Genomic DNA, 12,694 nt, shown 5'->3' with positions numbered 1-12,694 from the left:
TCTTCCCAGGTTCAAGCAATTCTCCTGCCTTAGCCTCCCGAGTAGCTGGGATTACAGGTGTGCGGCACCACACCCGGCCAATCTTTATATTTTTAGTACAGACAGGGTTTCACCATGTTGGCCAGGCTGCTCTCGAACTCCTGACCTCAAGTGATGCACCCGCCTTGGCCTCCCAAAATGCTGGAATTACAGGCGTGAGCCACCGTGCCAGGCCTAAAAAGATAAATTTTTTTAATGGTGTACATGATGTTTGAAATATGCATATATTGTGGAATGGCCAAATCAAGCTAATTTATATATATATATATAGAACCTCACATACTTAGCATGTATGATAACACTTAAAATCTACTTTTAATAAATTTCAATTATATATAATAACAACAGTAAATTCTCATTAACAGTGGTCGTGATTTTGTACAATGTAAATCTCTTGAACTTATTCCTCCTAATTGAAATGTATTTTCAAAATTTCCCTCCACTGTACTCCACCTACCTGTCCCCAGTCCCTGGTAACCACCATTCTACTATCTGCTTCTATGAGTTTTTGACTTTTTTAGATTCTACATGTAAGTGATATTTGTCTTTCTGAGCCTGGCTTATTTTGCTTAATATAATGTCCTCCAGGCTCATTCATGTTGTTGCAAATGACAAATTTTCCTTCTTTTTAAAGGCTGAATAGTATTTTGTTGTGTATATTACAACATTTTAAATCCATTCATTCACTGATGGACGTTTAGGTTAACTCCATATCTTGGCAACTGTGAATAGTGCTGCAGTGAACATGGGAATGCAGATATCTTTTCGACATAGTAATTCAATTTCCTTTGGATATATACCTAGTAGAAGGATTGTTGGATTTATATGGCAGTTCTATTTTTAAGTTTTTGAGGAACCTCCCTACTCTCTTCCATAATTTATATCTAATGACCTTTGTTAACTCTTACTAATTCTGGTAATTTATCTGAGAAATTCCTAAGATTTTCTATATAGATCAAGGATTAGAAAACTTTGGCCTATGGGCCAAATTTGGCCCACTTACTGGTTTTATTTATTTTATGTTTTAAAGACAGGGTGTCAATCTGTTGCCCAGGCTAGAGTGCAGTGGTGCGATCATGGCTCACTGCAACATTGAACTCCAGGGCTCGGGGTCCTCCTGTCTCGCCCTCCTGAGTACCTGGGACTACAGGTGCACATGGCCACACCTGGCTAATGTTTTAAGTTTTTTGTTGTTGTTGAGACGGAGTCTTGCACTGTTGCCCAGGCTGGAATGCAGTGGTGCGATCTTGGCTCACTGCAACCTCTGCCTCTCAGGTTCAAGCAATTCTTCTGCCTTAGCCTCCCGAGTAGCTGGGATTAAAGGCACCCGCCACCACACCCAGCTAATTTTTTTGTATTTTTAGTAGAGACGGGGTTTCACTATGTTGATCAGGCTGGTCTTGAACTCCTGACCTTGTGATCCGCCTGCCTCAGCCTCCCAAAGTGCTGGGATTACAGGCGTGAGCCACCGCACCTGGCCATGTTTTAAAATTTTTTTGGAGATGAGGTCTCACTATGTTGCCCAGGCTGGTCTCAAACTCCTGGGCTTATGCAATCCTCCCACCTTGGCCTCCCAAAGTGATGGGATTATAGGCATGAGCCACTGTGCCTGACCACTGCCTGGTTTTATAAAGAAAGTTTTTATGAACGCAGCCACATGTATTCATTTACGTACATCTATGACGGCTCAGAGACCATGTAGTATACAAAGCCTAAAATATGTACTACCTGGTCCTTTACAGAAATAGTTTGCCAACCCCTGATATATCATCTGTGAATAATATTGTTTTCTTCTTTCCAATCCATATATAATTGTTTTCTTCCTTCTTTTATTGCACCAACTAGTACCCTCCCCTGCTTCACCCACCCCATGACACTGATGAACAGTAGTGGTAACAGTGAGCAAGTTCTTCTTCCAGATTTTAGGGAGAAAACTTCTTAAGGTTCACCATTTTAAAATGTGCTGTAATTTTTTAGTATATGCTTTTGGTAAATTTCCTTCTATCTCTAGTTAATTAATGATTCAGGAGTTTCATTGAGGTATAACTTACATGCCATAAAACTCACTCATTTTAGGTGTAAATTAAGTAATTATTTATTTATTTTTATTATTTATTTATTTATTTTTGAGACAGAGTCTCGCTCTGTTGTCCAGGCTGGAGTGTAGTGGCACAATCTTGGCTCACTGGAACCTCTGCCTTCCAGATTCAAGCAATTCTCCTGCCTTAGCCTCCCGAGTAGCTGGAATTACAGGCAGCCACCACCATGCCCTGCTAATTTTTGTATTTTTAGTAGAGACGGGGTTTCACCATGTTGGCCAGGCTGGTCTCAAACTCTTGACCTCAGGTGATCCACCCATCTCGGCCTCCCAAAGTGCTGGGATTACAGGCTTGAGCCACCACGCCAGGCCGCAATTAAGTAATTTTTTAGTAAATTTACAGAGTTGTGCAATCATCAACACAATCCAGTTTCAGAACATTTTCATCACCTTAAGAGATTCCTCCTGCCCATTAGCAATCATTTTCTGTTCCCACTCTAGCTCCAGGCAACCACTAATCAACTTTCTATCTCTATAGATTTACCTATTCTGGATATTTCATATAAATAGAATCATACAGTAAGTAGTCTTTTGCAAATTGGCTTTTTTCACCCAGCATACTATTTTGAGGTTCATCCATGTCATAGCATGTATCAATTCTTTGTTTTCATTGCCAAATAGTATTCTGTTGCATACATATACCACATTTTGTTTATCTATTCACCACTTGCTGGATATTTGGATTGGTTCCATTTTTTGCTTATTATGAGTGCTACTATAAACATTCAAGTCTTTGTGTGGCCATATATGTTCATTTCTCTTGAGTAGATATCTAGGAGTGGAATTGGTGGATCATATGGTTACTCCATGTTTAACATTTTATGAAACTGCCGAATTGTTTTCTAAAGTGGCTATTCCATTTTACATTCCCACCAGCAATGTGGGTTTCAGCAATGAGGGTTCCAGTTTCCCCACATTCTTGCCAATACTTGTTATTAATTAATAATATGGCATCTTCCAATCCATGAACATGGACTATCTCCCCATTTATTTACAACTTCTTATATTCCCTTTAGCAATGTTTTATAGTTTTCAGTGTGCAAATCTCATACCTCTTTTGTTAAATTTATTCCTATGTATTTTACCCTTTTTGATGCTATTGTGAATGAAATTATTTTCTTCATTCAATTTTGGATTGTTCATTGCTTATAAGTAGAAATACAATTGATTGTATATCTTGTGAATTTACTAAACTTGTTTATTAGGTCTAGTGGATTTCTTGGTAGATTCCTTACTATTTTCTATATACAGAAACATGCCTCCTGCACTTCTTCCTTTTCAATCTGAATGCCTTTTCTTCTTTCTTTTTTTACCTGATTGCACCTCCAGTGCAATGTTGTACCTCCAGTATAATTTCAAATAAAAGTGGTGAGAGCCTTGCTTCCAGTCTTAGGGGGAATGCATTCAGTCTTTCAATGTTAAGCAAGATTCTTAGCTATTGAATACATTCCCTTTTATGCCTAGTTTTATCACAAAGAGATTTTGTCAAGTGCTTTTCTGTCTTGATGATCATATGGGTTTTGAACTTTATTAGTATGATGTATTACATTAACTGATTTTGGGAGTTAAACCAACCCTGTATTCCTGGGATAAATTCCACTTGGTGATGACATAAAAATGTTTATATATATTGTTAGATTTGCTAATATTTTGTTGAGGATTTTTCCATCAGTTTTTTTTTTTAAGGAATATTTGTGGCTTCTATTTTTTTTTTTTTTTTTTTTTTTTGAGACGGAGTTTCGCTCTTGTCCCCCAGGCTGGAGTGCAATGGTGTGATCTTGGCTCACTGCAACTTCCACCTTTTGGGTTCACGGGATTCTCCTGCCTCAGCCTCCTGAGTAGCTGGGATTACAGGCATGCACCAGCACACCCAGCTAATTTTTGTATTTTTAGTAGAGATGGGGTTTCACCATGTTGGCCAGGCTGGTCTTGAACTCCTGACCTCAAGTGATCAGCCTGCCTTGGCCTCTCAAAATGCTAGGATTACAAGCATGAGCCACCACACCCAGCCCTGTAGTTTCTATTCGTATGGTGTCTGTCTGGTTTTAGTATCAGGATAATACTAGATTCAAAGAATGAGTTGGAAAGTATCCTGTCTCCTCTATATTCTGGAAGAGTTTGTGAAGGATTGTTATTATTTACTGTGTAAATATTTGGTAGAATTAATCAGTGAAGCCATTTGATTCTGGGCTTTTCACTGTGGGATTATTTTTAAATTACCAATTCAGGCCAGTCACAGTGGCTCACACCTGTAGTCTCAGCACTTTGGGAGGCCAAGGTGGGCAGATCACTGAGGTCAGGAGTTTGAGATCAGCCTAACCAACATGGTGAAACCCTGTCTCTACTAAAAATACAAAAGTTAGCCAGGGTGGTGGTGGACGCCTGTAATCCCAGCTACTTAGGAGACTGAGGCAGGAGGATCACTTGAACCCGGGAAGCAGAGGTTGCAATGACTCCATCTTAAAAAAATAAAAAAAATTTACCAATTGGATTTATTTACTTGCTGTAGGTCTATGAGTCTATAGATTTTCTATTTATCTTAAGTCAGTTTCAGTAATTTGTGACTCCCTAGGTGTCTACCTGTTCATCTATGTTGCCTAATTTGTTGCTATAAAGTTGCTCATAGTACTCCTTATTAATCCTTTTAATTTCTGTAAGGTTGGTTATGATGTCTCCTCTCTTTTGTTTTTAATTATGACTGAATGTTGAATCTTATTCCTCATTTGAAACAATCATACAAATTTACCCATTTTATCTGTTAATGGGGATAATTATATTAATACAATTTCTATTGATAAACCATCTTTTCATTCCTTGAGTAAGCCCAACTTGGTCATGATATTTACTATAATGTAGGGTTCAATTTCCTTGCATTTAGAATATTTGTATTTACATTCATATTACAGATTTGCCTTTCTTTTTTTTTAATATTATCTTTGTTAACTTCAGGTATCATGGTCATACTAGTTTTATACATGATGTAAGAATTCCCTTTTTCAGTAATCTGATCAGTTTAATAAAATTAGAATGTTCTCTTATTTGCAGTATTTGGTAGAAGTCACCTGTAAAACGGACAGAACTGCTCTTTTATTAGTACTGTAGGTAGGTTTTAATTCATTTTTTCCCTTTCTTTAATGGCTGTGGCAGAGGTGATATTCAGAATATTTAAATAACAAGCGCTGCACGAACACTTGCCAGTCAGAATAGATGCAGATGGCTGTGCTGGAACAGGGTCCTGGAATCGCCATATTGTGTAACGGGGGCTTTTGCTACTGAATCATGGGAAGGTTTTGAGGGAGGTATCTCTAGAAGAGGGGCCTGGGTAGTCAGAGGGTGTCAGAGGGTAACTCAGGGCACTGCCTATTTACAAATTAGTATGGAAGAAGTTCAATCTTTTAACAATGCTTCAGCTGAACCAGTACATATTGGCTAAATATTAGTCCTGGTAATAGTTGTATTTCAGGTTTTCTATTTCTTCCTTTGCCAGTTTTGCTAAGGTGTACTTTTTAGTAAACTGCCTATTTCATCAAAGTTTTCAAGTATATAGGGAATAAAGCTCATCTATCATCTTATTCTATATTGTTGTCTCCTTTTTTGTTGCTGATATTAGTTATTTTTGTCTTTTTTCTCTTGATGAATCTTGCCAGAGAATTGCCTATTCAATTAGCTTTTTTAAAAGAGCAGGCTTTAAAAAATCCTCTATTATATTTTCATTTTTAACATCATCAGTTTTGTGCTTTTACACTTATCATTTCCATACATCTACTTTCATTGGATTTATCCTTTTACTTTTTTCCAGTTTTTTGAGTAAGATGCTTAGTTCATTAGTTTTCAACCTATCTTCAGTATGATCTCTTCTTTGATTCATAAATTATTTAAAAGCGAGTTTATAAGTCTCTAAACATGAGAATTTTTAATTAATAACTAAATGATACTAAGAACAGGGAAAATGGTTTGTGTGATAATAGTTCTTTGGTACCAGCTGAAACCTACTTTGAAGTTCAGTACATGCTCAATTTTTGTACCTGTTCTAAGTTTGCTTCAGAGGATATTTTTACTAGTTGTTGGGAGCGGAATTCTAAATATGTGTAATATATCAAGCTTATTAATAATATTTAAATCTTCCACAGCCTTATCCATTTTTCTTTGTTTGTTGTTGTTGTTGTTTAGACAGAATCTCACTCTGTCACCCAGGCTGGCTCACTGCAACCTCCGCCTCCCACGTTCAAGCGATTCTCCTGCCTCAGTCTCCCAAGTAGCTGGGATTACAGGTGTGTGCCACTAGGCCCTGCTAATTTTTGTGTTTTTGTTGTTGTTGTTGTTGTTGTTATTGTTTTGAGATGGAGTCTCACTCTGTGGCCCAGGCTGGAGTACAGTGGCACAATCTCAGCTCACTGCAACCTCCACCTCTTGGGTTCAAGTGATTCTCCTGCCTCAGCCTCCCAAGTAGCTGGGATCACAGGCGCCAGCCACCACGCCTGGCTAATTTTTGTATTTTTAGTAGAGATGGGGTTTTGCCATGCTAGCCAGGCTGGTCTTGAACTCCTGACCTCAGGTGATCCACCCATCTCAGCCTTCCAAAGTGCTGGGATTACAGGTGTGAGCCACCACACCTGGCCTAATTTTTGTATTCTTAGTAGAGACAGAGTTTCACCATGTTGGCCAGGCTGGTTTCCTGACCTTAAGTCATCCACCCACCTCAGCCTCCCAAAGTGCTGGGATTACAGGCGTGAGCCACCACACCCGGCCCATTTTTGTCTATCTTATCTATTAGTAAATGAGAGAATGCTGTTAATATTTTCCACTGAGATGGAGATTTCTCACTTCTTTCTTGTAATTCTCTCCACTTTTGCTTTTTATATTTTTATGCTATGTTTTTAGGTGCATACAAGCTTTTATATTTTAGTGAAATTAATCTTTTGTTATAGTACCTTTTTATCAATAATGCTTTTTGCCTTAAACTTTATTTTGTCTGCTGTTAATGTAGCTACAACTGTTTTGTCTTTGATGTATAATTCTGTTTGTTTTTTCTCATCCTTTTACTTTCAACTTTTCTGGGTATGTTTTAACTGTGTCCCTTACAAAGAAAATACAGCTCTGTTTTATTTTTAATCTAATCTAACACTGTCTATTTTTAACTGGACAGTTTAGTCCATATATGTTTATCACAATTATTAATATTTGGATTGAAGCTTAGGTTATCTGCCTACCAGTTTTATGCTTTGTGAAATAACAAAAAATATTTTTCCTGAAATTAAGGAAATTTATTTTATAAGCCAGTTTTCATCATGAACTATACAACTTGGTCTCCTTCCTGTATAATTTTCTCCAACATTTTTAGTTGCAGTATATGACTAGTTTTGTGCTTCTTAACTTATCTTTTCTTTTAAATAATTCTCTTTTTTCCTTCCCTTCTCTGCTTCTATGGGATTCATCATGTTGTATTAGTTTTTTACCCTCTACTAATTTGGAAGTTATCATTTATGTTTCTATTCAAATTTTATTTCTAAATTTTAGTAAACAAATTCATTTAGTAGGTATGCTTGTCTTTGTCTAAAGATAACCAATAGTTTTGTCTTCCACTCAAAAGAGTATGGGTAGCTACAAATCTCTAAGAATAGCCCCTCTCTTTTTACATATGACCTCTAAAAAGAATATTCCAAAAATGATGGCCACACACAGTGGCTCATGCCTGTAATCCTTGTACTTTGGGAGCTGAGGCAGGAGGATCACTTGAGCCCAGGAGTTCAAGACCAGCCTGGGCAGCATAGTGAGACCCCGTCTCTACAAAAATTAAAAAATTCGGTGGGCATGGTGGCACATGCCTATAGTCCTAGCTACTCAGGAGTCTGAGGCAGGAGGATCACTTAAGCCTAGGAGATCCAGGCTGCAGTGAGCTGTGACTGCACCACTGCACTACAGCCTGGGTGACAATGCGAGACCCTGTCTCAAAACAACAACAAAAACAAATACACACAGAAATGGTCATGGTGTGTTTACTGTATTATCATTTCACCATGGCTAGCAAAGCAGGCATGTTTCAATTATTTTTCAAACTTCAACTCTTTAAGTATCAATTTCTTTAAAAGGAGACATTTTGTTGGAATGTTTCACAACAGAGGCATAACTGGCATTTTAGGTGGGACAACTAGTCCGCTCTGCACACTGGCCTGTGTACTGCAGGATGTTTAGAAACTCTGGTCCTTGCCGACTAAATGCTAGTAGATCGCTCTCTTCCCCCATAGTGACAACCAAAACTGCCCCATACTTTATTTCTAAACCTTCCCTTTGAGATCAGTACCACTCCAAATGAGAACTACTCTTTTAATGCATGAAAACAAAGAACAAAAATTACAAAATAAATATATGTAGAATTGAAGGAAGAAAAAGTGAGAAACAGTTTAGTTTCGCAGGAGAAATAACAAAAATATTTTTCCTTAAATTCAGGAAATTCTTTTTATAAGCCAGTTTTCATCATTAACTATACTACTTGGTCTCCTTCCTGTATCATTTTCTCCTAAAATTTTCAGTTGCAGTATATGAGTAAGTACAATTAACGGTATCATCACTTTTTGGTTGTTTTTCCTAAAGCCAGTTTCTTTCTTGAGGCTAGGACAGAACACTGAATTTGTTCACCATCTTTAAAAAAATGTTTTTGTTCATAATCCTAACATGGTCTCCTATTCACAAACCTGTTAGTGTCCCAAATAATGACATTTCCATCAAATCCTGATGTTACTAAGAGTCTTGTATTAGTATCATATTCGATGTTCTTCACCCAGCTAGTGTGACCATGTAAAGTGCATACTTTGGTGTTCAATTTTCTCAGATCCCATAGTGCTATTGTAGTGTCATCAGAGCAGGTAGCAAACAGCCGGTTATCAAGAAATCTATAAAAGCAGAAAAACAAAACCCTGGTTCATTTAATCTCTTTTTAAAGGAAAAATGATTTGAGAAACAGTCACTATATTACCTAGTCAAGAAAGAAAGAAAAAAAGGACTACACACTCACTATATAAACCCAATGACTCTGATATACTATAAAAAGTATACTTTGCATAATTATAGAGCCAGGATACTATGATTTAATGACAGTCACATTGCAATTGGATCCATTTGCTTTAAATTACTGATTTTTATTTGAAATTGGAAATAGGGGTAAGTGTTTGGAAAACAGTGACAGAAGGGAAAAAAAGAACTTCAGAATCTCTATAGGAAACAAAAATGATGAGAGAGAATTTAATAGGAGATAGAGGAAGTTTTGAAGACTTGATTGCCGAGAGGGACACATTACACGTAATCAAAATCATGAGAAATATTTGCTCTGCCTTGAACATCTTTTTCTATTTAGAACACATTTACACACAAAAATTGATGTAAAAATTGCCATTTTTAAAAATCTTTTAACTCAAAGGTATTTCCCAAATAATCTTTTAGCAACATTTTATTAGGACCAGTCAAGATTACAAAATAAGACTTAAAATACTATATAATTCACACTTTTTATTATTTTACACTAACTTCTCAATCCTTAGTGAGAATATATTTAATACAAATGCTTAAAAAATAAACTACTATTCACACTTGAATTTTTGTTTAACATTAGGATGCTTTCTGTAATACATGCTGTTATCCTAATCTCTTACCGAAGAAATGAATTCTGGTGCTTCTTCCAAGATAAATTTACATATAATTGTCAGAAATCAACCTCAATATCCACAAATACCATAACGACTCTCCTAAAATTGATCATGGTTTTCAAATACCAGGCGTTTACACAGGTTGTTTCTGCTACCTGAAACAACCTTCCTCCTGCCCCTGGATCTGGCTAATTCTTGCTTTCTTTTTAATACCATCATGTGTCGCTTAATGATGGAATACATTCTGAGAAATGTGTCCTTAGGTGATTTTGTTGTTGTGTGAACATCATAGAATGAACTTACACAAACCTAGATGGTACACACTGAGGTTATATGGTATATATGGTATGTAGCCTATCACTCATAGGCTACAAATGTGCACAGCATGTTACCATACTAAATACTGTAGGCAACTGTAACACAAACGTAAGTATTTGTATATTGAAAGATAGAAAAAAATACAGTGAAAGTACTGTATAAAAGATTTAAAATGTTATACCTGTATAGGGCACTTACCATGAATGGAGCTTGCAGGAGTGGGAGTTGCTCTGGGTGGGTCAGTGAGTGAGGGGTGAGTCAGTGTGAAGGCCTAGGGCATTGCTGTCCATTACTGTAGACATTATAAATACTGTACACTTAGGCTACACTAACTTTATTTAAAACTTTTTCTTCAGTAATAAATTAACCTTAGATTACTATAACTTTTTTTACTTAATGAATTTTTAATTTTTTAAACTTTTGACTCTTTTGTAATAACAGCTTAAACACAAACACATTGTACAACTGTACAAAACTATGTTCTTTCTTTATATCCTTATTTTATAAACTTTTTTCTATTAAAATGTTTACTTTTTAAACTTTTTTGTTAAAAACAAAGACACACATTAGCCTAGCCCTACACAGGGTAAAAATCATCAGTATCACTGTCTTTCACCTCCACATCTTGCCCCACTGGGCAATAACAGGAACAGAGCTGTCATCTCCTGATAACAATGGCTTCTTCTGGAATACCTCCTGAAGAACCTCCCTAAGGCTGTTGTACAGTTTACTTTTTTTTTTTTTAAAGTAGGAGTACATTCTAAAATAACAATAAAAAGTATAACACAGTAAGTATTAGGCAATAGGAATTTTTCAGCTCCATTATAATCTTCTGGAACCACTGTTGTATATGATGTCACTCACTGAAATGTTGTTATGTGGCATATAACTATATTCAGCTGTTATCCCCTCCAGGAAGCCTTTCCTGTTTAACCAGTCTGGTAGACCTACCAATTCTCTGAGCTCCCAAAGCATTCTGGGAGCTTCTATCATAATACTTAATATTATACTGTTGGTGAAACCCCGTCTCTACTAAAAATACAAAAAATTAGCCAGGCGTGGTGGCGAGCGCCTGTAATCCCAGCCACTGGGAGGCTGAGGCAGGAGAATGGTGTGAACCCAGGAGGCAGAGCTTGCAGTGAGCCCAGATGGCACCACTGCACTCCTGCCTGGGCAACAGGGCGAGACTCCGTCTCAAAAAAAAAAAAAAAATTATACTGTAAGGAACAACTTTACTATAAACTCCTTGAAGGCAGAAGGAACCTGTCTGCCTCAGGTCATGTTTAGATCTGCAGTATACAATACACATGGTGCCAGACACATATGCACTCAACAAATACTTATAAAATAAACGAAAGAGGAGTTCACTGCCTAGCAGAAAAGACAATGTAACTACATAATTACACAAAATAATTGTGTGGAATAAGCAAAGAGGGTGGTTGGGAAAGATTTCATGATGTTATCATTTGAACTGAATAAAAGATGAGCAGGAACTCCCTAAGTGGCCGGGGGTAAGCAAAGGTACACAGGCATGTAAGCGGATGGTGCCCTCTGAGAAGCAGTGTTAGGAATGCTGTGTATGGGAAAGTAGAGATGACTAGGGAGTACATTATGGATTTATTCTATGGTGATTCCCAGTAACTATTTTTTAATTATAAAAATACATTTCTTAGAGAAAAAAATAAAAAATAAAAAATAAAAAAAATTGAATAAAAAAAAAAATACATTTCTTGGCCAGGCGTGGTTGCTCATGCCTATAATCCCAACACTTTGGAAGGCCAAGATGGATGGATCGCTTGAGCTCAGGAGTTTGAGACCAGCCTGGGCAATATGACGAAACCCCATCTCTTATTTTAAAAATAACAATAACAAAAAACATTTCTATTGAAAATAATAATAAAAAAAATCCATCACCAAAAATAACCAGTTTATTGATGTTTAGCTTAATTTCTATGTTTTAAACCTAATATTATCTCAAAAACATATTGCCATGTTATTAAAGATTTATTGACAAAATCATTTTTAATGGGCTGAATACTGTTCACTGTATGAAGAAACTGAAATCTTTTTTCTTTAAAAAAATTTTTTTTAGAGACAGAGTCACGCTCTATCCCCCAGGTGCTCACTGCAACCTCTACCTCCTGGATTCAAGTGATTCTCATGCCTCAGCTTCCAGAGTAGCTGGGATTACAGGCACCCGCCACGACGCCCGGCTAATTTTTGTATTTTTAGTAGAGACGGGTTTCATCAGGTTGGCCAGGCTAGTCACGAATTCCTGACCTCAGGTGATCCACCTGCCTCAGCCTCCCAAAGTGCTGGGATTACAGGCGTGAGCTACCGTGCCCGGCTTCTTTTTAAAATGAATATGCAATTTTTGGGTGTTTGGATTGCTTACAATTTTTTACTACTAAAAAACACTAAGATGAGCATACTTACAGCCAAATATTAATCACATCCCTATTTATGTCTCTAAGTATATTCCCAGAAAAACATATTGCTAAGTAAAATGGGATTTGTTTGTAATGTAAGTTTTTTTAAATATAGCCAAATTGTCCTCCAGGAAAACATACCAATATGAGTTCCATCAGCAGTTAGGAGA

The 12,694-nt window shown here is 36.9% G+C and overlaps 1 protein-coding gene across 1 annotated transcript in view; it reads right to left on the bottom strand.

Moving 5' to 3' along the window:
* The window catches only part of DCAF10 (DDB1 and CUL4 associated factor 10), a 75,455-nt gene that overhangs the window by 11,439 nt on the left and 51,322 nt on the right, over nucleotides 1-12,694 (bottom strand). Inside the window, exon 4 of the mRNA XM_011939458.1 lies at nucleotides 8,830-9,027. Coding sequence (XP_011794848.1) covers nucleotides 8,830-9,027 — 198 coding nt within the window. The remainder of the gene's footprint in view (nucleotides 1-8,829; nucleotides 9,028-12,694) is intronic.

Source organism: Colobus angolensis, unplaced genomic scaffold (assembly GCF_000951035.1).
Source record: "Colobus angolensis palliatus isolate OR3802 unplaced genomic scaffold, Cang.pa_1.0 Scaffold181, whole genome shotgun sequence".
NCBI classification, from domain to species: Eukaryota; Metazoa; Chordata; class Mammalia; order Primates; family Cercopithecidae; genus Colobus; species Colobus angolensis.
The sequence above is the reverse complement of the archived record's forward strand: the minus strand, read 5'-3'. Positions and strand labels throughout refer to the sequence as shown.